Source organism: Falco peregrinus, chromosome 4, assembly GCF_023634155.1.
Source record: "Falco peregrinus isolate bFalPer1 chromosome 4, bFalPer1.pri, whole genome shotgun sequence".
NCBI classification, from domain to species: domain Eukaryota; kingdom Metazoa; phylum Chordata; class Aves; order Falconiformes; family Falconidae; genus Falco; species Falco peregrinus.
Window position 1 is genome coordinate 55,426,816 of NC_073724.1, and position 22,782 is coordinate 55,449,597.

General features: G+C 41.1%; 2 protein-coding genes across 2 annotated transcripts in view; one reads left to right on the forward strand and one right to left on the reverse strand.

The window, feature by feature from the left end:
- Window positions 1-22,782, forward strand: part of LOC101910783 (pinopsin-like) — a 92,487-nt gene that overhangs the window by 64,563 nt on the left and 5,142 nt on the right. The window contains exon 4 of the mRNA XM_055802962.1: window positions 412-645. Coding sequence (XP_055658937.1) covers window positions 412-645 — 234 coding nt within the window. The remainder of the gene's footprint in view (window positions 1-411; window positions 646-22,782) is intronic.
- The window catches only part of ST6GAL2 (ST6 beta-galactoside alpha-2,6-sialyltransferase 2), a 53,899-nt gene continuing 47,352 nt past the window's right edge, over window positions 16,236-22,782 (reverse strand). Inside the window, exon 6 of the mRNA XM_055802961.1 lies at window positions 16,236-21,314. Coding sequence (XP_055658936.1) covers window positions 21,046-21,314 — 269 coding nt within the window. The 3' untranslated portion in view covers window positions 16,236-21,045. The remainder of the gene's footprint in view (window positions 21,315-22,782) is intronic.

Here is a 22,782-nt window from a genome sequence, read left to right on the forward strand (position 1 = left end):
TGCTTCCGTTGGTTCACTTGTGCTTTGTAATGCTTCTCAATCTCAAGCAAGCCCACTGTACTAGAATAACCTGAGTGAAAATGTACAATTATACAAAATGCCATACCTGAAGAGCAAGCGGAGGTGACCTACCAGCCATTAAGGACTTTGTCACCTTTCTGCTTTTCCTCCAGCCTCCACTGGGGCTCTGGTTTATGCTGGCATACAGCCTGATGCCTGCAGGCCTTCCCCTAGTGCCTGATGAGGACAATGAAGCCTTCCCACTGCATTCACTCACTTTTGGGTTTGTGTTTATTATGCTTCTGGAACTACAATGTTGATTATCATTGCTGACCCAAGACCAATAGCTGATAAAGCAATCAATCCAACAGCTCAGTTTCTTAAATTCTATCTTTTATCACATTTCCTTAGGTTGGAAAAATCCACAAGAACGCTGCCCGCAAAAGAGAATTCCACGTACTGTTCATGGTGATCACTACAGTTATCTGTTATCTCGTGTGTTGGATTCCCTATGGAGTTATAGCTTTACTTGCAACATTTGGTAAGCCAGGTGTGGTGACGCCAGTTGCAAGCGTCATACCTTCCATCCTGGCAAAAAGCAGCACTGTTTGCAATCCCATTATCTACATACTTATGAATAAGCAGGTAAGACTTCTATTATTTTTGTGTTTTCGTCAGGGTCTGTCCGGCATACTTGACCGCTGTGACTACCAGTCCTAAGGTGTGTCTTTACGGGAAGGACATTCAAGGCTTGTCCAAATGATATTACTGGAGGCTTGGGGTGGAAGTGTTTGCAATCAACAATCTATTGCTAGATAGGAATAACAGATAAACATTTGCTTACTGAAATTGCTTGTGTTCTTGTGAGGGCACAGCGGGTGTTAATTTGTATGCTGCAGAGTTAGTTGCCAAAGGCAGGCATCTATTTACAGGAATACTGAAAACATTGTGTGTATGTGTCGGGGAGGGGAACAGAGATGAGAAGAAGAAGAGATTTCATTACCTTGAAAACAATATAAAGGAGGAGACCATTTGCATGACAGATCACCTTGAAAACAAATGGTCATTGCAATTACAGTTCTTGTGGACTTCTACATCCTTCCTGTTAAATTCCCAGTTCACCTATATGCCAAAATAGTTAATTAATTTTGTCTCATGAGGACCAAGGCCAATTCTAACACTTTGAAAATGCTTACATCCAGTTCAGGTCCCTCATTCCTGTAAATGGCTTTTCAGTACATGAAAGTGAACTTCCTAATGTTTCTGTGTTGACAGTTCTAAAGTTTGATAATGGCAGATCTGGAAGTTTTAAAAGTGTTTTGCAGTGAGGAATCTGGAAAATATGCATGTTCTGTAAGAACACCTTATCTTTTTATTACATTGTGTTTTAGAGGTTGTTCTCAATTTCCTTTCTTCATTATCTCCATTACACTATTATAAACAAATAAACCTCCTTTATCCTTTCTTGTTCAGTGTATGCTGGAGCTTGCCCATAGTATTTATCAACAGCAGTATTATATTACTATGGAGCTGAGACAAGTGAAAAGCTGAATCTAACAGCCAAGTACATTCCAATTTTGCCACAGCCTGAGATCATTCTTGGTCTGGTTCATGTAACCTAAAGTTCTTAAACAAGGAATGAATCTACTCCTGGAGTTCAATGGAGAGATCTCAGGCAAGCTGTGAAACCTCTCTGAAATTAGAAGGAAAAAGTACTATTGCCTTCCCCAAGACCAATACTTCATTTCCAAAGTTTAGTTTGAGCTGATGTTGAAAAAGATAGAGAGCTCCATTTGAAAAGTGCTAATGCTGAAGCAAAACAGTAACTTTTTCTCCGTCCTCTTACCTTTTATTGTATTTCATATGGAAACTTCTCAACAGCAGCATCTGTCTTGCTTCTTTATTCTCCTTGCATTTTGACTGAGGTCCTTGACTTCCGTGAGATCATCTGACTGTGCTGTGGTCAACTGGAGCAGGCTATAACAGGGATCACAAGGACATTTTGGTATTGTCTACACATGGAACACATCCCAAATAGCAAGAGCATGGATGCCAGGGTAAAGAGATGCATCCTAAAACACATGAACTCAGCACAGAGCCTTGGGTGTCTTCATATGTCTCAAGAACAGTCACATGCACAATTACCTGTGCTGACAACCGTGCAGCCACAGATAATACACAATTAAGGCTGGTTTTATATTCTCAAAATGCTCCTTGCAGATATTGAGAACTGTGTTTTCTGCAGCATCAAAATCATACGAGACAGTCATGCTGCTGTGGGTGTGCTGAGACAATAAGCAAAGGCTCACTTGTTAAGAAAAAGTTCATTAGCAAGAATAAAACCAGGGTGCTTGCACATCACAGGAATGTAGCACGCTGTCTAAAATCACTCTTTCCTTGCAGTAGCTGCCTCTTTCAGCTACAAAGGAAATACTTCTGAGTGCTTGTTTCTCAATATGGGGTTTACTGTTGATCCAGTTTATCATCTCTTAGAAGGACGGATCAGTGTGGAATGATCTGTCTGCAAGGGGGAGACCTGTTAGGACAGTCTTGAGGCAAAGCAGCCTGTTTTCTTAGTGGCAGGAACTGAAAAGGCTGTGCAACAATTCAGGAGCACCATGGCAGAGTTTCTTAAATGTCTGTCCTTAGTCTCCAGTCACATGCAAGAATGATGTATTAAATTTCTCTCTTTGAACACTGAGAATGTTCCATTTGTTTCCCACTGCCTACTGTTCCACAGCTGCCACCATTTAAGAAAAAAATGCAAGGGGGCAAAGTCAAATCAGTCTTGGATGGTGGATCATTAGTTGTCAGCTGGAAATCACTGTATGGGTTGGGTTTTTCCATAGTTAGCTGGCTTACTGTTGCAGAAATCAAAACAAAAGTCCCTCCTGAAAAGGAGCTCGGTCAGATGTGGAGTAAATATGTTTCACTGTAATAAACCCAAAATATCAGCTAATGCCTAGCATTAATCTACAGCTCTCATTGGCTGTGCCACTGTGTATTAGCAGTAAAAAGAATTGCTTTTACCTGACACTGAGGAATGAGCTTCACTCAAAAGGGTGAAACCATCTCTCCGTCTGTTCTCCTTCCTTTCAGAACAGGAAAAACAATGACATCCTCATCCGATGCATCACTGGTATTCTCAGCACCTCAGCTACTCTCTAGTTGTTCTCATTCTTTTTTTAAAATTTAACATCTTAGAAAAAGCTGTCTTCTTCCCGACACTCAGCTTTTCTGGTCGTCATGCTTAGCTGAGAATTTCATAGTAGGCTGGTGCCTCCCAACACAGAAATTATGTGGGCTGCATTTTTCACAGCGCTCTGTTCAGATGTGAGACACCCCAGTAGGCTATTTACTCTTGCATCTTATAAATACACTGGGAACATATGGCTTAATTTTTAGTTCTCCAAGCGTAAGATAAATTTTTTGCTTTGGGACATGCACTGACGATTGCAAAAAGGCATTGGTTGACTGCAGCTGTGGTGATAGCTTCCAGCTATCATAAATCAATGTGGAATACTGGGGAACCACCAGCCTCTGAATCAGCCTTAAAACTCATCCTGCGGAGCACACCCTTACGTTAACTCTCAAGCAGGCCCTGAGTCACTTTCATAGTCCAGGAACCCCAGATAAAAAGTTTTGTCCCTCCCATTGCCTTTTACACTGACCTGAGGTGGTAGAATACTGAGGAAAATGGTGAATTTGACCTGCTGGAAGACAGCTCTACAGACAAGGACCAGGGAGTTCTGGTGGACCCCAAGCTGCCCACGAGCCAGCAGTGTGTCCCCATGGCCAAGGCAAATGGCACCCTGGGGTGCATGAGGAGCAGCATGGCCAGCAGGTCGAGGAAGGTGATCCTCCCCCTCTGCTCTGCCCTGGTGAGGCGACACCTGGAGTGCTGTGCCCAGTGCTGGGCTCCCCAGTTCCAGAGGGACAGGGAACTACTGGGGAGGGTCCAGTGGAGGGGTGATGAGGGAATGGAGCATCTCCCTTGTGAGAAAAGGCTGAGAGACCTGGGGCTGCTTAGCGTGGAGAAGACCAAGTGGGGATCTGACCAGTGCGGACAAATATCATAAGGGCGAGTGTCAAGAGGATGGGGACAGGCTCTTTTCAGTGGTGCCCGGTGACAGGACAAGGGGCAATGGGCACAAACTGCAACAGAGGGAGTTCCACCTGAACGTGAGGAAGAACTCCTTTACCTTGAGGGTGACGGAGCCCTGGGACAGGCTGCCCAGAGGGGCTGTGCAGTCTCCTTCTCTGGGGACATTCAAACCCGCCTGGACACGACTCTGTGCAACCTGCTGTGGGTGACCCTGCTGTAGCAGGGGCTTGGACTGGGTGATCTGCAGAGGTGCCTTCCAACCCTGACCTTCCCGTGAATTTCTTTCCAGGTCTGGGGACTCCCTTAGGTGGGTTGGCATGGGACACCCCGCTCTCCTTCTTCTGCTGTCCTCCAGGAGGAGAGAGATGCACTTTTTTAAGCTGGACTGTTGCTGGGCTGCTAATATCATGCCAGGCAGACATTAAGCTTTGTTGACAAAGCTGTAAAGCACTAAACTGCCCAAGACCGAGTGATGTTTGGGGGGAGCTGGAGGAGACAGTAGAGAAGAAGACTCCATTTTCCCTGTTCTCTTGCTATGGATAGCTTTTTTGCTCCTTGGCTACAGGGCCGTATGTGCCTGGGGCAGCCCTTGTCAAAGGATGGGTCCCCAAAAATGCAGCACACAGGCCCAAGTAGCATGCGGGCAGGGCTGGCACTGTGCCCCAGTTGCCAGAGCAAGCTGGGCAGGGTCAGCATGCTTAGGCTTTCAGTGCATCAGTCCTTTATATTTATACAGTTAATGTGGTTATGCAGATTTTCTGTTTCATCTTCTCTTACTTCTCTTAGTGCCTTTTATTCCTATCACAGCTCCCTGTCAAATTTGCATTGTCGCTCTTCAAACTTCCATCTGTGTAGCCACCTCAAACAAATTTCTAATGACAGCTTCAACTACCTTCCTTTTACCATGTCAGTTCTGACAGAAACTTGCTTTTGTGCCACATGCAAGCAAGTAATAAGCATTCACCCAAGAGATATAGAGCTTTCTTGTAGCCATGGGCTTGCTGTTGAGGAGACGATCACTGGAGGCATCTTGCTTTCATGGATTCCACAGGAACCATGACATAGAAGAGCTTTCTGCCTAGTGTAACTACGTGAGGACGTACTGCACTGATTACCAGGGATCATTAGCTGGATAACATAATGGTGTAGCAGCTTTTGAGGTTAAACTTATCGTATGTATCAGAAGTTGACTTTTTATTGATACAGAGAAGTCAAGATATGAATAATGAGTGCTTGAGAGGGTATGGATGAGACAACAGGGAGATTGACAGAATCTGCACTCATTATTTCACGTAATTTCCAGTCAGCACTCAGAGAAAATAGGAATTTGCTGCAGTGCTACTGACAGCCAAATTTGAGCCAAGTTACACCTGTATCACTCAGAGATCTACAGAACCAATTGCTTGGCAACCACTGATCAGATTACCTAAGTCACAACCTTTTTTGATGTGAAATAGCCTTGCTCCACTGCAGCTCGTGAAGGGCTTCTGGCTAACTACTTCCACACTTCAGTCACTTCAGGTAGCACACCTAAGGCTCCCTGGGCTACCGAAACTCAGGCTAGCACATCTTACACTGTTTTGCGTATTACAATTGGGAAGAAAGTCCACTCAAACACTGAATCAGCAATGTGCAATTTCTGGTGTCAGAAATGCCTCTGAGCAAAAGGAGGGAGATGCCTGCGGGCCAGATACGGCCCCCCAGGGTCCTCAATCCGGCCCCCGGTATTTACAGACCCCCCCTGCCCTCCCCCCGCCGGGGGTTGGGGGGAGGGAACCAAGCAGCCGCAGATGACTGCCTGCCACTTCATCCGCGCGCCGGCCCCCTGGTTAAAAAGTTTGAGGACCCCTGCTGTAAGGGAAGGGATGTATTATATGTGAGCAAAAGGCCCTGATTAGCAGTTTGATTTCTACTCTCTGTCTTCTTGTATTAAAATCATTGGACTTTTAAAAATAAAAGCTGATGCTGTCATTTTCCCCAAGGATTTGGGGAAGTGATGCTGAAAAGGGTATACGCACTTACTTGAAAATAATTAATATTGTGATCTTTCTAGATCTATCATGTATTGTAGGGGGGAGGCTGGGTGAGGGACAAATTAAATAGAAAGAATGGAAAAACTAAGCCAACTGCAAAGACTTTTTTTCTTTTTCTGGTGGACAATGAGTTTGGAATAATAAAAATGTACTTAAAGAGTGTTCCTCAATGAGACCTGAACCTCGTGTGTAGAACTGTTATGCCTTTGTAAAGTTGAGAGGCAAAGACAAGAAAGGTCTCAAGGACACCTTTGCTGCTGTCATAAGGTATAACTGCATTTCACACAGTGAGCTCAAAATTACTTTAGGAATTTCTCTCGAAGCTCATGACAAAAAGATCAGTTCAGGTAAATAATCTGGGCATTTAACTAGGGTCCCAAGCATCCCAAGCCAGCCTTCATGTTGCCCCAGGCTACATCCTTGGTACAACCTGTATGAATATGTTGACACGGTCTTTTCCAACCTAAATGATTCTATGATTCTATGAGCTCAGCTTTGTCCTGCCTGTCACGTGGATGCTCTCTGGGGATGAAACTGGCTTCAATATCACAGAAGGGTTTAGGACTTGCTTCTTTAGACCCAGGGCAAAAGTAGGAAGCAGGCAGCCAGGCCACCTCTCATGCAAGCAAAATATTAAATGAAGTTGGAAACTAATACACATGAATGAACACAAACACAGGATAAGCTCATGTGTTTTAGACTATGTAATGACTTAAAACTTATGGCTAGGGAATGCAGTAATGGAAATGAGATCCAGTTAAAAGATTTTCCTTTCTGGAAGACACAGAAGGTAACAGGCAGCAATATCTCTTTACTTTATATATGATTTTAAACAGCATCTAGTAAGTTGATGTCTCATCCTATATTGCTCTTTTCATAACAGTGGAGAAACATGGGGCTTTGTGGAAGTGGGAAGAGACATCCATATTAGATGTCTCTGGTCTTCAAAATAGCATTGCCAAGCCACACTGAATGGATGTTACGGGATCTTCTGTTGCAGTGATCTCAGCTGCAATGCCAGGTCAGGAATCAGACTGAATTTTACCCCATGCCTTGGTCTCACTAAGGTCAAGCATTAATTTAGCCTCAAAATTCCCCATTTTAATTCTGATGCTTCTGCTTTCCTATAATATGCGCACATTTTACAGGTAGGACTCCAGCTATGTATTTGGTGCAATTTAGCATTTCAAAGCTGAATGCAGGCACAGGTCAGCTGAGGAAAAAAGAATCTCTAATGCAATGCAAAAGATTATGTAAAGAAAGAATTTAGTTGCTTTATGAGGACAATCAAATTCAACAGATGAGAAAGATTTGAAAAACTAAGTGTAACCCTGGAGGTAATAGAATCTCTCATTTTCCTCTCCTGTTCAATTACTGAATAATCTCTACTGATGTGGCAGTGGCATAATACTAAAATTTTATCCAAAGCAAGATGTTTTTTGTACATTTTGTGTCAGCTGACATTACTTCTCAGAGTTTTACTGTGTCCACCAGGTATATCTTTGCAGTCGTGTATCCAGCTAACAATTCAAGAAACAATCATTTCAGATTAGGTGGATGGAGAGAAAAACAAAATGAGATTTCCTAGTCAGGGACTTATTTTTTGGCCTTTATGTAACCTCCTCTAAACAAATATTGTTGTGGATTAAATCAATTAACATTCTTGTAAAGCAGTTAATTATCATCATCCTAGTTTTACAGCAGGAGAAATTTGAGGATCAAAGGTTAGATTACTGCTCAAAACCTCATGAACTTGCATGGCAAGTCTAATTCAAATCTGTAGAACTTTATGATTTAATCATGATGTTCTTTTTCCTTCAGGGCAAAAAAGACGTGGTACTCAAGGAAATAATGGTTGCCAGGGTATGGAAAATACAACATAAAACTATACTGGGCCTGTAATTCATTAGAATAAATCCCTTTTCATTATAAACTGCATCATTTAATGCAATTCAGAAATTTGACAGTGTCCAAATGAAAACAAATTTGAAGTTCCTTGTCTTGTGAAGTAGATGTTGCAGAGCTTTGTTACTGTGTTTAGCTTAGTAACTGCTTTCAAACTAAATTTGTAGCCAGTTTGTAAACCTTTATTCCTGATTTACTCAAAGAGCCCTCCTTCTTTAGTAGTTGTTTTCTCTTCATACTTGGACACCGCAAACAGTTAACTTCTGTCTCCATATTGTTAGGCTGAACTAGTTTTAATTCTTTTCATTTCCCACAGTGACCTAGGCTATTCATCTTTGCTGATCTCTTCTGCCCAGTATTCAGTGACGGGCCATGTGGGAACAGTTCAAAGCTGCATGAGGGGAGGACCAGACTAGATACTGGGGTTCATTTATTTACTGAGAAGCGATCAAACACTGGAACAGGCTTCCTAGAGAGGCGGTTGATGCCCCAAGCCTGTCAGTGGTTAAGAGGCATTTGGACAACACCCTTGATAACATGCTTTAACTTTTGGTCAGCCCTGAAGCAGCAGACAGTTGGACTAGATGATCACTGTAGGTCCCTTCCAACTGGAACTATTCAATTCTATCCTATCCTACTGATGTCAAATCTAAACACAATTACAAGAATGTTTAGTACTACTCTTTGCTACACATAATCTCATGCTCCAAAGTAGTCAGTGCTCTTGATACTGGGCAAACGCCTGTGACCAAGAATATGCCCAGTTGCCATCACTGTGGTGTAGTCACGGCAAAAGCAGTACTGCAAAGGTCCTATCTTTCATTAGTTGTATCCCATTGCTTTGTAGGCCATGGATCACTCTTGTGGCATGGGCATGTGGTGGCAAAAGCAACACTCCAGGGAATGACACATTGGCTTCATAGTGCTTTCCTCTTCTCTATTTCCCCTGTAATAACTCTTAGCTTTCTGAAATTATGAAAAATTAAAATAAAACCCCATTTATTGCAATTTTATAACCCTTTTGGTAATCATGCTTGGCACCATGTAGTTCATCTGTGAAACAACTTTTTAGGAGTTCACTGGATGTTAGTAGAGGACCAACACTTCAATGCATTAGGAGTTATTTCCTGTTTCCTTGTTTTCTTCTTGCAGTGCTTAACTCTCTTTATTATTATTATCTTCAGAATCTGAACTGAAAACACGAACATCAGCTCTGCAGTGACTTCTTCAATCCTTTTATCTAAATTAGGACCAGATTTTCAGAATGGGTGTACGGAAATATGCAGGGGTGCATTATATAGGGTACAGCTACTGTATACGGAGCACTTTATGGATGACCCTGCTTCAGATGTAATATTTTATCCCTTTAGGGGAAATACTTACTCAAGACCTTGCAACTCATCCAGGGCTTTATTAGACTTCTGTGTGTGCTGGTTTTAGGCCAATAGGAATACACTACAAATAGAATTCAAAGGTTAACCAAAAACATATATAACTTTTCTTCCTTTTCACTTTCACTGTCTTCTCTCTCAGTGATGACCAGCATCAAAATCAAGGAATTTCTGTGTGAGTTATAAAACAAAAACCAGGCAGTTTTTAATTTGCTGGGCAATTTCCCATTAATGCATTTTCTCAGTGCAAAATGTGGTTTCTGTAAAATTAGAAGCTGATTATTTTAAGCATGGAAAAAAATAAGGATGAAACGTCCCATTTCAGGCCAGATGCCCATGCCTAATCCTCTACACAATGACTGCTGTAAAATATGTCTTCAATGAAAAACACTGTCCTTCACCCAGGCAAATCAAGGTCTCTTACCAGACTGCATCCCCCATGCACCAGTGCAGGAGCAGTGGTGGCTCACTTAGGGGATGACATGCAGTGAAACGTAGCCCAGCCCAGAGACCTAGCTTATAGGGCAACAGGCAAAATGAGGCTGAACCGTAATTCCCTGAAGGCATCTACCTGTAATTGGATATTTTGAAAGTCTAAGGTTTTGTCTGGCTTTTTTTTGATAATTTATTTTGATTTTGTCTGAGATAAGAAAGAAATTGTAGAAGAATTAAAAATTCTGTCACAACAGAAATTCTGATTCCCCAACCCTTTTTGTTCTGTTGTTGTGTTACTTACACATAAAACCAAACTGCTACCAAAACACAGTCACAACTCAAACCACTCCTTGGTAATTTCTAATTCTGTCTTGTGTAAAATCAATACCTAATTATCTGCAAACCAAGATAAAGATTAAAAAAAAAAATACCACAACAGAAAGACTTGTTCCCATCCCTTATAGCCACTTACTACACTCCAGTTCTTATTGCCTGAAAAATAGAGCAGTGTGAGCTCTATAATAAGAGCCCTCATCCAGCAGCAGGATGCATATCTGGTAATTAAAAGGTTCTTCTAGCATACCCATATCAGAGTGCCTCCAGTATGTCAATTATAGCAACTGATGGAAAGGTCATATTAGACAATAGAAACTGTAGCAATGGGGCAGGTGGTATGGGAATCTGGGGGAAGGGAGAGCTCATAAGAACCTCTGTTGTAGCCAGAGGCAGAATGAAAGATAATGCTAGGGAAGACTCAGTAGATAACAATGCCCAAGAGCTGCTGAGGCTTTTGTGTGTGTGAGTGTTAGCAGAAAGCAAGACAGTGACCCACGCTTAAGCAAAAAGATCCTGAGTAATTCACAAGGGAAAACAGAGAACAGTATCATGCTACAAAAAATAATCTCATGATAATAAGGCTTTGGATTTCCTTGCGTGGTGTTCTTGGTCTCGGCCTAAGTGAAACTCTGTAAGGAACAACTGGAAGAACTGTTCCCTAAACACACGTTACACACAGAGCCAAGAATATGCAGCTCATAACCCACAGAAAAAGAAGAATGCAGTAAGATCACATTTCTACAAGTATATATTAATGTACTTTAGACATAGCAGAATTGTGGGCTTATCCAGAGTCCACAGGTGAAGAACTGAAAATACAAGAAGAAACTGGGGAAATGAAAATGCAAGAATAAACACATTTTCAAGTGTCAAAATACTTCTCATTGTTATGCTTTGAGCTTTCAGTAAAATGGCAGTTATTTCAAAATGACCTGCAATCACTCATCCCATATTGCAGTAGTAATAGACCCTTCATTTTTCCTCATGAGCAAGATGTTACTGTAGGGACTGGTATATTTGCTGCTGCCTCAGTCAGAATCCATCAATCACACTGCAAAGCCCTAAACAATTCTGACTTAATGAAATGGGAATACGAAATAGAAGCAGGATCCATTTTGTTGCTATTCACTGAAGTTTTTTCCTGGTTTTGTTCCTCACATTGCTTTAGGAAACTCTTCTTAAGTTTCTTTTAGGTAGGAGGAATTAACTTCACATACGCTACTTCTTTTGTATACTGAATGGGTTTTAGCAGCTCTGCTTAAGGCCAGGGAAAAGCATGTGTGAGATAAACAGGACAACTGGTCTTTTTTTCCTGCAGTGATAAACCCCATTGAAAGCAACAGTGATGTGCATTGAAGACATAGTAGCATTGTTAATATTGTGCTTTCATGTGCAGAACCAGTCCTTTTGAAGTTCAGCAGCCATGCTGGTTACATTAAAGTATGGGTAAAGAAAAGTTCCTCTCTGTTTCCTTTAAGAAAATAACTACCCCCGGCTTATGATCCCTGCAGCTTTGATCTCTCACTTTGTTCACTTCATGTGAAAAAGCATATTTCATAAGGAGTTATCTAAAAAGAATACTTTTACACGATCAAGGGTTATCTGAATACTATGCTACATTCCTGAAAATAAGGTAATATTTCTGACATTGGTATATGCTCTTCTGTTTCTGCCTTCTCTGCCCTTCTACCATAGAACAACTTCGTTAGTATTATTTTGGTAACAGCTTATTGATTTTTTTTTTCTTCTCATCTCTACTATTCTTGGGATGCTCCAGCTCCGCATTAAAATGCCTAATGGCCTGATAGCTACATTCAGCCCCGTGCATTTGTAAAATCTAAATTAGTTCCATCAGATAGCTTATAATTTAATTTATATAGAAGAAAACAAGCACTGAAAGTAACTGAAAAACAACTCGACACCTCCAGAGAGGAATACTGCTGGGGAAGGAAAATAATGCTTTGTCCAGTAGGAAGCTCCAGCAAATCCTCCTGTCCTCTTTTCTGAAAAAGCAGGCTCAGAAACCAGTCAAGAGCAGAACTTTCCCCACCTTTCCCTCCCGGTGATCTGCCCGTACACCTGTCCTCAGGATATAGCACCTTATAGAGCCTCCTGGCTTACGTGCCTCATGGGCAGTAAGGCTGGACCTAGGGGTAGACTTCAGGCACTTTTAGCTTGCACAAGAAACCCATCTCATGTTTCTTGCCTTAACTTGCCAAATGATTATTCCTGCTGTCCCTGTTTTAATCCAAGGTGTAGATACTTTGGATCAGAAATGTCACTTAGTCTACAAAAGAGACAAGTCATGAACTCTAGCTTCTTGAGGCATGTTCATATTACACCTTACTGAACTCCTGTAAGCATGACTAAACTATGCTTAAAAGAAAAAAATTATTTTTTTCTAGCTTTATAGAAAACAATCCAGAAACCCCCAAACTTCTTCCATTCCCCACCCACCCCAGCCCCAGGACCTCACCAGCAGAGGAGACATACCTGTTGCACGTAGTAGCAACAGTGCAGGATGAAGCCAGTACTCCATTAACCAGCACTCCAGGACAGAGAGTGGAAAAACCCCACTGTTCAGAAGGTGGCCAGCAAGATGTTTTAATCAGGGAGGTCACTTGCAGTCAGATGACTGTCTGGGAGCAAGGCAATTAACAGCAGCTGAAGCAGCCTGAAGTCAGTACTGGTAGCAATTTTCTCCTCTGGCTGCTTCCATAAAATCAAGGCAGCTGTGGTGGCTGTTGCTTGTCCTCCTGAATCCCTCAGGGTTTCTGGAGTCCTCTCACAAGCATATAAAGAGTTGTTGCTACAGTAATTACCCCTTTTCTGTCAGCATCCTGTAAGCAAGAGGGTATTTGATTTGTATTTGTCTGTGCACAGAAACAGATCACCAGAGGAAATGGGTTTTCTTATTTCAGTTATCATACAGATGACTGTGAGCACATGGGGAACACTGTTCAGTGTAGCAATGTAACCCTGTTAGTCTTTCCTCAGTCTAATTTGTGGGATTCATGAGTTTACAAAGAAGCTGAGCACCAGCAGAAGTCAATTACTGTTCTTAACTCTACCTTAGTTCTTCTTCATTTTAAGATCACACAGCAGCACACTAAACCTGACAGAAGCAAGATAAGCACCAACAGATGAGTTGGGTTCCTCTCCAAATGTGCGGAAAGAAAGACAAAACAAAGAGCCAAAACCAATTAAGCAACTATTAGGAAAGAGCAGCAGTTCTGTCTTTCCATCTGGTATGGTACCTCTCTCTAGACGTTTCTTTCTCCCTCCTTGCTGTGTTTTGTCATTCCTTTCTCTCCCTTCCTTGCCTGGACCCATTTCTTACTTTTGTAATTTTGAAGAATCCAGCAATCACACCATCAGTCTCCTCCTGTGATTTGTCACAACCTGCTTGCACTGCTGGTTTTCTGTTGGCTACTGTGCCTCCAGTGAAAAACCCACACCATATAACTGCATTACGGTTAGTTCTCTATCATTTTAATATATTCAGTTAGCATTTCCATCAAACTTAATAAGCTTTTACTTGAACATTAGCGTATTTTTAGGAAAAAGAAGTAAGAGGGCATGCACTTCTAACTTGCCTTGGGTATCGAGGCATGAAGCTAAGGGGTCAGGGTGTACTTCCACAAAAGTGCAGTAATTTATTTGAAGGGCTCTATCTGGAGAAACTTAACAAGGAAGTAGAATCTGAATATTAAAAATAAGGAAAGATACATGTATGGAGTGGACATCGGTAGGTTTTGGGGTGCAGCAGATAAATTCATGCTATTTTAATGAAACAATCAAATTATCCACTTGTTACCCTGGAAAGATCAAGATGCCAGGAGAGCTAGAACAGAAGTCCAACCAAACCACAAGCATTAGTGAACTCTTTATACTGACTGATGAAGTAGTCCCACAGTAAGTTACTACTAAAACACTGCTGCAGGTGCAGTTTCCTGCAGAAGAAGGTGGTGGGTGTGATGATAGCAGAAGACTGGCTCCCTTGCTTGTCTAGCTGTTTTTACTATATAGTTAGAATAGTTTGTGTTGGAAGAGACCTTTAAAGATCACCTAGTCCAACCCCCCTGCAATGAGCAGGCTCATCTTTAACTAGCTCAGGTTGCTCAGAGCCCGGTCCAGCCTGGCCTCGAACGTTTTCAGAGACGGAGCATCTACCACCTCTCTGTTCCAGTGTTTCGCCGCCCTCATTGTAAAAAAAAATAATCTTCTTTGTATCTGGTCTAAATCTACCCTCTTTTAGTTTAAAACCATTATCCCTTGTCCTGTTGCAACAGAGTCTATTAAAAAGTCTGTCCCCATCTTTCTTATAAGCCCCCTTTAAGTACTGAAAGGCTGCGATAAGATCTCCCTGAAGCCATCTCTTCTGCAGCCTGAACAACCCTAACTCTCTCAGGCTCTCTCCACAGGAGAGGTGTTCCATCCCTCTGATCATCTTTGTGGCCCTCCTCTGGACCTGCTCCAACAGGTCCATGTCTCTCCTGTGCTGAGGGCCCCAGAGCTGGATGCAGCACTGCAGGTGGGGTCTCACCAGAGCAGAGGGGGAGAATCACTTCAACAGGTTCATGCTGCAGTCAGGACAGAAAGTTGGAGCACTCATCCTGACACGTCTTTCAGCCAGATCACAATAGGCAAGCTAATAATGCAGATAAAATGGGCCAAAATGCCTGTATGAAGTTGAACCTGTCAGGGAACTATGCCCTTCAGCTGCTCAAATGAAACACAGATGACTTCTATGAATAAATAGATAAAAGATACTTCCTTCAAAGGCATGTTTTTCAGAAAAGGGCAGTCAAATTTTGGGAATAAACCTGAAAATGAGTTGCCTTCAAGGTTCCCAGAGATATGATCAGAAAGGTAATGTCACGCCTCCTACAGCTGTAATTGCTAAAGAATAGGGAGTACAGCAAGATGTTCTCTGTACCTCATCCAATATAGTTCATGGGTTTCAACCTCCTCCTGTAATACTGGTTTGTTTGCAGTAAGAAAAGAATGTCCTCTCTCACACTGTAGACAATGAAGTCGACTGAGCACTTTATTAGATGGAATAGTGATAGTGTTTTGTTGTTGTTTTTTAAATGGGAAAAAAATACAGTAAAAGCAAAGTTGATCAATTTGAAAAGCATCCATTAGTTGCTTCGTTCATGCATCCCAGCATTCAGTTTATCCCCTAGTGGAGCTCATTGTTCTGCATTTTCTGAGAGGTGTTACTTGCATATCATGACATATAGTAATTAGCCCCTCAACACTGCCTGCCAGGAGCTGGTGTAATACATGGGATGAGCTGCACGATTACTGGCTGCCGGGAGTTTATGTGACAGCAATCCAACTTCCATTGTTCCACTAACGTGTAACTAGCTTTATTGTCAGCATGGACTCACGGTGACTCCCTGGGATGAAAACAATGACTATCACCTCCACTGGCCCAACTCCGGCCACTGCACAGTTCAGACTACAAAAAGCAGCAGAATGCCTCACATTTAATGGATGTAAGCAGACTTGTAGTGGTAAAATTTTATGGTATTTCATCACAAACTGAATGGCAAGTTATGTTTTCCCTTTAGGAAGTTGTTTTTCATTTTAATTAATAACTGATAAAAAGGTCTGTTCTTATTCTTTAAAACATGACACTGGATTCCTTGAATGGGTGGCACAGCCATTTAGCTGAAGTTTACCAGAATTTTGAGTACAGTATCAAGTCATCAGAACGTGACCTCCTTAGAGGGCTTGACTAGCCCAAGAAATTTACTGCCAAACATAGAGCAGTATGGTGTATTCTCTCAGGGGAATCCTAGAGCAGCTGCTTGGGTAGACATACTCATTTTGAAGTAAAACTGGCTTTACAATATTTGCCTCTTTTCTGTAGTTTACTGTGAAAGCTACTTGTCAGTCTGTCTGTTTCCATTTGAAATTTCATTGCAATTGTGGGCAGAACAGACGGGCACCTTCCCGTTTTGTTCTACCTGCAGTTCATTGTCATTCACTCAAGGCTATATGAAAAGACCAGCACTCCTAAACAAATGAAAACAAATGTTTTATTTACAGGAAAAAATCTGTACACTGTGCATACATAAAAATATACAAAATCATAATAGAAAATATAAAAAGTGTTAAAATGTATACAAACACTGCTTAAAAATGTGACTCCTGTAAAATCTTCAGCTTTGTTATTAGAGTACACATTCATTTAAAAAAATCATCATACAAAATAATTCTCAAAGCTATTAAAAAAGTACACAGTCTATATTTGAATAGTTCAATGACTACACATTATAAGAGTGATGAGATGATATGAATAAACGTAAGGCTTTTACACACAACTCTTTATTTCAAGAACAACACTCTGAACCTGATCACTAAGCCAAAGAGAAGAAATTTGCAGTGTCAAAATTCATTCAATGATGCAGGTACGCCCAGGCATGGGCTACTTTAAATTTCAAACAGTTAAATCAGGTATCCTCCTTGTGTGTGAGAGGGTACTCCCGAGAAACATTCAGATGCTTTCTAATGACAGTCTTCTGAATTACCTACTTCAAAAACCAATTTCATTTACTCAATAAGCATCAACTTTAGAGAGCATGAAGGGAAGAATAGTAGCCATTTATTTTTGCAGTCAATGCATTTAATATTCCTTTTCATGGTATGTCTGTATCACTGTCCAAATGGCATTTATAATCCTTAAAAATTGCTGAAGATAAAGGAACTAAAAAAATACCCCCCCACTATGGATTGGATTGGTCTACAAGAGTTTTGAACTGTTTAATTCAATCTGTCTTTAAAATGACTGTGTTCAGTCTATGCAACCACTGAGGGTAGACATTTGTCTTCATTTAAGAATAAAACTGTATCAGTTTTCCTGACTTTGGCAAGAGATCTACAGCAACAAATTCAGAATTTGCATGTTTTTACCAAAGATGAGTGTCCTAACCAAAGACATGCAATGATTTATCTAAATTTGTACAGAGAGAGTGTGGATCAGACTGTATAAATCACCCCTCTCTCTCTCCAAAGGTACGTATTTCTTGTACCATGGTAATTTCATTGGCTTTACCAGAGTTTCAACAACATAAAACTTCACAGCAAGGTGAAAAAAAGAAGATGTAGTAGTTTATTCCAAGGAATGACCGACCGAGCTGTGAATTTACACTCGGGTAACCTTTAGAACTATAAAGTAATGGAAAAAATAGTATTTTTTCCTAGCAAAACCATTTTGGCTCAAAATGAGGCAAAATCTTTCATATATTTTTTTCTTGAATAAACAGAAGAATACCTTAATTTAACCATCCAAAGGCTGAATGCATAAAATGATAAGCACCGCAAGTCAGAAAAGCTACAGAAGTCACAGTGGAAAAAAAGAGCATAATGACATTCAGCATAAACTCAGCATGTTCGTTAAGCTGCTGCTGTGTTTCCAGTTTCTTTCAGCTAAGTTCAACTGCTGTCCACAGCAACAGGGCACAGAAATGAGCCTCAACAGCTTTTGAAGGCAACTCACTCCTACTTGCCAGTAAAACTCCATAAATTTTAAACCTGCATTATTGCAACAAGTGTAAAGGGAGCTCAGGGGTCCAACAGCAAAGGCATTTGCTTGGCTGATGATGCACCTCAAGAGCCGGGTTTATGCAAACCTCTCTTGTCCACAGCGCCGTTCCATTCTGTTCATGTGTGACAGCCACACGGGAGAGCTATGAAGCCATGCCTGTTATCTTTTTCCCAAAAAACCCCAAAATCTGGGGGGGGGAAATGCATTTCCTTTCACATTGTCTGTATTTAATATACGTATCTGAAACTACCATTCTCATGCATTATTATTATTATTATTAAAAGATACACGGTCCAGTGTTACTACACGCTCACTGTTTTAAGTTCACTGAATGTGATTCTTTGTAAAGATCTCCCTACCCTCACGAGGGATGGGGAAATGCCCATCAATGCAAAAATACTTGGTGGGCTCTTACAAAAGCCAGCAATGCTAAAGTCTCAGAGTGTAAACAAGTGGCGAGGGGAGCACCTCTGTAGGTCCTTTACATTCCCCATTTATTTCTGCTCCTTCCCCTCTTGCAGCAAGTGGAGGTGAGCCCCTCAGCAGATCAGGCACGCTTGCACTTGTGCCAAAAACCAAGGGAGGCCAAGACAAGGTAGGGGAGTAAAATCAGTTTAAGCAGCCAGAAGGTGTTTGAGCAGGCAGACCAGTGAAACATCACAGTGGAAACCAGTGTTGGGAGAACATGCCAGAGATGCTTATTTTTTAAAGATGGGCATCACAAATTGGTCTTCCTCCTCTGTGAGCAAGCACACTTTTGCAGCACAGCTCTGCGGCATCTTCTGAGGTGATGGCGCTACAGCACCCACATCTGCACTTGTAGAAGGAGCACTGATTGCTGTATAAATCAGGATACAGCAATGAAAAAGTTTCTGCTGGGAGGGCTTGAATGCACACGGTCCAGTAAAATAAAAATGCACAGTTCATTTTATAACATCTCAGACCTGGTTCTGCATTGTTATTTAAATGATGTATTAAGTAGGTACGCTGAGCACTTGTTAAATGAAACTTTATAATTTGCCTTGTTCTGTACAACAGCTATGCTGATTATTCTGACAAATTACTGAGGGAATAATACAACATAGCCCTGCTGTGGGTAGTTGAATAATGCAGTTAGTATTTTTCTTCTTTGTGGAAAACAAAGTAAAAGGTTAGTGGCTTCAGACCAAAGTGGTATCACTTTTTTTTCTTTTCAGAACTGAGGATTTCCTGCTTATGGAAAAGTAGTATACTCACTAGTCCTAGAAAGCTAATAAACTCCCTTCCTTTACAAACATGTGGTAGCTAACACAGCATACAGGAGGGACATGTTTGATCACACTGTTCAGACTTAGTATGTTTTGCAAACAGGGTACCAAACATATGGAAAAATAGAGATTAGTTCCATGTAGGTTATCTATTCTCCACATGATTGAAGAACAGTGTTACTGACTTCAAGAGTAAAAGTTGCTGCCATACATAATGTTAAAAAAGAAATTAGTATGTAATAATATATCCAGAATCTAAGGCTAATATGGGTAAAACCTATTCATCTTGACATGTACAAAAATGATTTATGGACATAACCATTCACACAACACAGAAGTACAGTTTTTAGATCATCTGGACATATTTTCTGTCAACAAGAGGAATCTTAAGAGGATCATAAAGCTCAAATTAAGAGACTATATGGAAAAAGAAGGCTAAGTCCTATATAAGACACATACATATATTCCACTTTTGAGGAAGTAAAATCAGATGCAAAGAGCAGAGTGAAAGAAAAAGGATTTTTTGATTATACTTACATTAATATTGAAAAGGAAATAGTGATTAATGTTTTTTGCACTCTTTTGCCTTTCTGTTACTTAAGACAAAACACAAAAAGTACTTTCCACCACAACCACTCAGCTATTCTTTTCAGTGCATCTTTGAGCTGTCTGCTTTTCACTGAATGGCCATGAGTAGGCTATAGCTGTGCTTTTGTGTACATACATTCCTGCTGAACTTACCCTAAACCAAACAGTACAGTTACAAAAAAAACCCCAAACTCACAAAATAACATTAACCTCCTTCTACTCAGAAAATCTGAAGCTGAAGTCTTGCCATGGAACGTAATGTTTTAACTAGATTAGCAACCAGGTGGATTTTTAGAAGTGCCTTAGAGAATATTCTCATTGTGTGTTATGAAGGCAAATATCAAATTCTCCATCTGCAATCCACAGTCAGTTTTTTTGCAGGCATTACAGCTTCTCTGGGGTATAGTCTTGCAAGTGTTAAATAAAAAAAGCTGATATCCTCTTCTTTTGTCAGAAAACTATACTTTCTTAACAGCAACATCTTGTGAACAAGTGAGTTTGATTCAGATCCCAGTGAAATACCTAACAAATTATGTCTGTAATCCTGAATGCTATCTTTGCTGCACAAAGGTGAGCTCTCTCTACACTTGCTTTCAGTGTGATGTGAGTGCTGCACAGACTCCCTTGGCTTTCTCTGGATCTTTATCAATGCAGACCAGGGGAAAGCATCATTTCCATTTCACACCTTTTGATAGGCTTCCCAGAGAGATATTTTTCCTAAATGCGTTAGAAATATATTTGTGGCTCTCTAAAGAAATGAGACATTTCTCTTTTCCCTCTGACCTGTGCAGTCAGTGTAAGCATGGGAGTCTGGCATCAAAAGTACATCCAGTAGTTTAACTGGTTTAGCTGTGTGTACGGCCGTCTCCATCTGCACTGATTTCGTAGCCACAATAAGGACCTCTACACAGTTGGAGGCCTGTAACTGAGCCTGCGTATGAAGGGGAATTAAAGTCTACTCTAGTCAATGACAGCACAGCTCAGAGTAGTGATTACTTCATTCTTGAAGAGTGAAAATCCCATAGAGCCATGAGAAATGCTGCATTGTTCGGCTGGCTGCTCTCTGCATGAACAATACAGGCTGTTTCACAATGCCAGGTTTGACACTTAAATTTTAAGTTCATTAAAAAAAAGTTACAGTCTAGCATATGTGGCATAAGAGACCATCAACAAATTCTTACAGTCACACCCACAACAATACATTATATTTCTGCCTAAGTATGTCCTTTGCACCTTTCATGAGCTAAGCCTTTTTTTTTTTTCTTTAACTATTTGCAAAGCAGTAATAAATACTCAGGCTCAGAAAAGAAGTATTTCTCATGTCTGCTACTTAATTACAATTTATAGACTCAAGACTAGATTGGTCTACAATACATTTTTCAAGTATTCTCTTGTTTATAGTACGACAGTAGTACCTTATTGCACATTGTTTCTGAAGGACTGTCTTCTACAAGTGTGGGAAATTATTTCGCTCAGGGCACTTGACAGCTTTGAACCCTGGCAAAATGACTTTCCCCTTCCGATACAAATCATCCTGCAAACCTTTGTTCATCCTCTGCACCAACAGCTTCTCATAGAGCAGTGGGTGGTAGGCCCCTAAGGTACAAGCTGCATCATAGTAGAGCTCATGGTAGTGACACAGGTCAGTCTGTCGGACTGAAGGGATGTATTCGTACACGTGTACTTCATTACACATGGACATCATGATGAGGATACCTGGAACAGAAAGTGAAACCAAAAGTGAACCCCAAATTTCAGCTTTCTCACAGAAATTTCCCTGCAGTCATCCAGTCCGTTTTTCTTTCCTGCTTTCCTTTGCTGTTGCACACCTGAAGCATTACTCCTGTAAAATCATTAAGCGTTGTAGTAGTTCCTTTTATTAAAGCAGCTTTCACTTGTACCTGATACATAAAGACTGCGATCCCTGCAGAGCTGACAGGGTAGGACAAAAATCATAAGGAAAGAATAAAAAGCCTATACAGGGCTTGCATAGCACCATCAGCCTCCTCGAGTGAGAAAACTGTTCTCTCCCACCTTCCCCCCATTTACCCTATCCTGTCTACTGAACATCCCACACAAGAATCAGGGACCTAATACAGCTGCGTGCTGATTTTTTTGAGTCAGCTGATCATTTTTCTTGGTTTTCTTTTATATTATCAATTCTTGAAGCTAGTTAACAGGACAGTTCAGGTCTTTAAGTTTGCTGGCAGAATACAGAACACATACATACACAAGTGCAGCTGTTTTTCTATGGAGCTCTTCTTGGTACTTCTACCACTTCCACAGCTAAATTCTGATCTGCCATGTACAAGAGATATAAAAAAAATCCAGGTATGTCCCTTCTGTCCTCCTCTATGCTTTTGGATATCTGTGTCTTGCATATATTTACACACATACTAATCTTCAAGGCTATGAAGAATCTGATTGACCTCCCATTACGTTTTTGTACACCATGGCAAAGGGAAACAAGAACAGAGAGATGGGCCAGTGTCACCCATGTTTCTTCCCTTGACAACTTTTGGGTGGTTCATTCAGATCATTGGCAATGTTAGGGCATCAATGTACTCCCTGAAACATCTCTACCATATTACAATGTTGGTCTTTCTTAGTCTGGAATTGAATGAATTCCACTTTTCCCATCCACTTGCTTCTCCAGGAAGACAACACCAAGAAGGCAGCCTAATACATGCAGAAGGGCATATAAAGAAACATCAGCCATGTAGCGGTGGCACAAAACTCCACAGCTTCTGACAGCTTGGTGGAGTTTCACAAGGAGAGGCTGAGGAAGGTGAATTCCTTCCTAGAGCAGTGCTGTTATGAGGAAAAGCCCCTGACCACCTCCTGCTCGGCAAGCAGGAACCCACAAAATAGCAACCCATTTTTTCCTGCCACATGTCAATGGCAGACTATCATTTGCAATGTCAACAGAGGCTAAAAAAGGCCATGTGGAAATTAATTTCCTGTTTAAAGCCAGGCAAAGTTTCACTTTGATCTTAAGATGCTGTTAATCCCCTTATCCCATGCTCAAGATCAAAACAAGACCAGGACAGATTCAGGAGGAAGATAGGTGGGCTTATGCAACCTTTGTTTTCCTGCAGCACAACTGTAAAACCATACTAACAGAAGGCCTTTGTAGCTTTAAAATGAGAAATCTTGCTGTTGCAACTGCAACATTTTCAAAGGG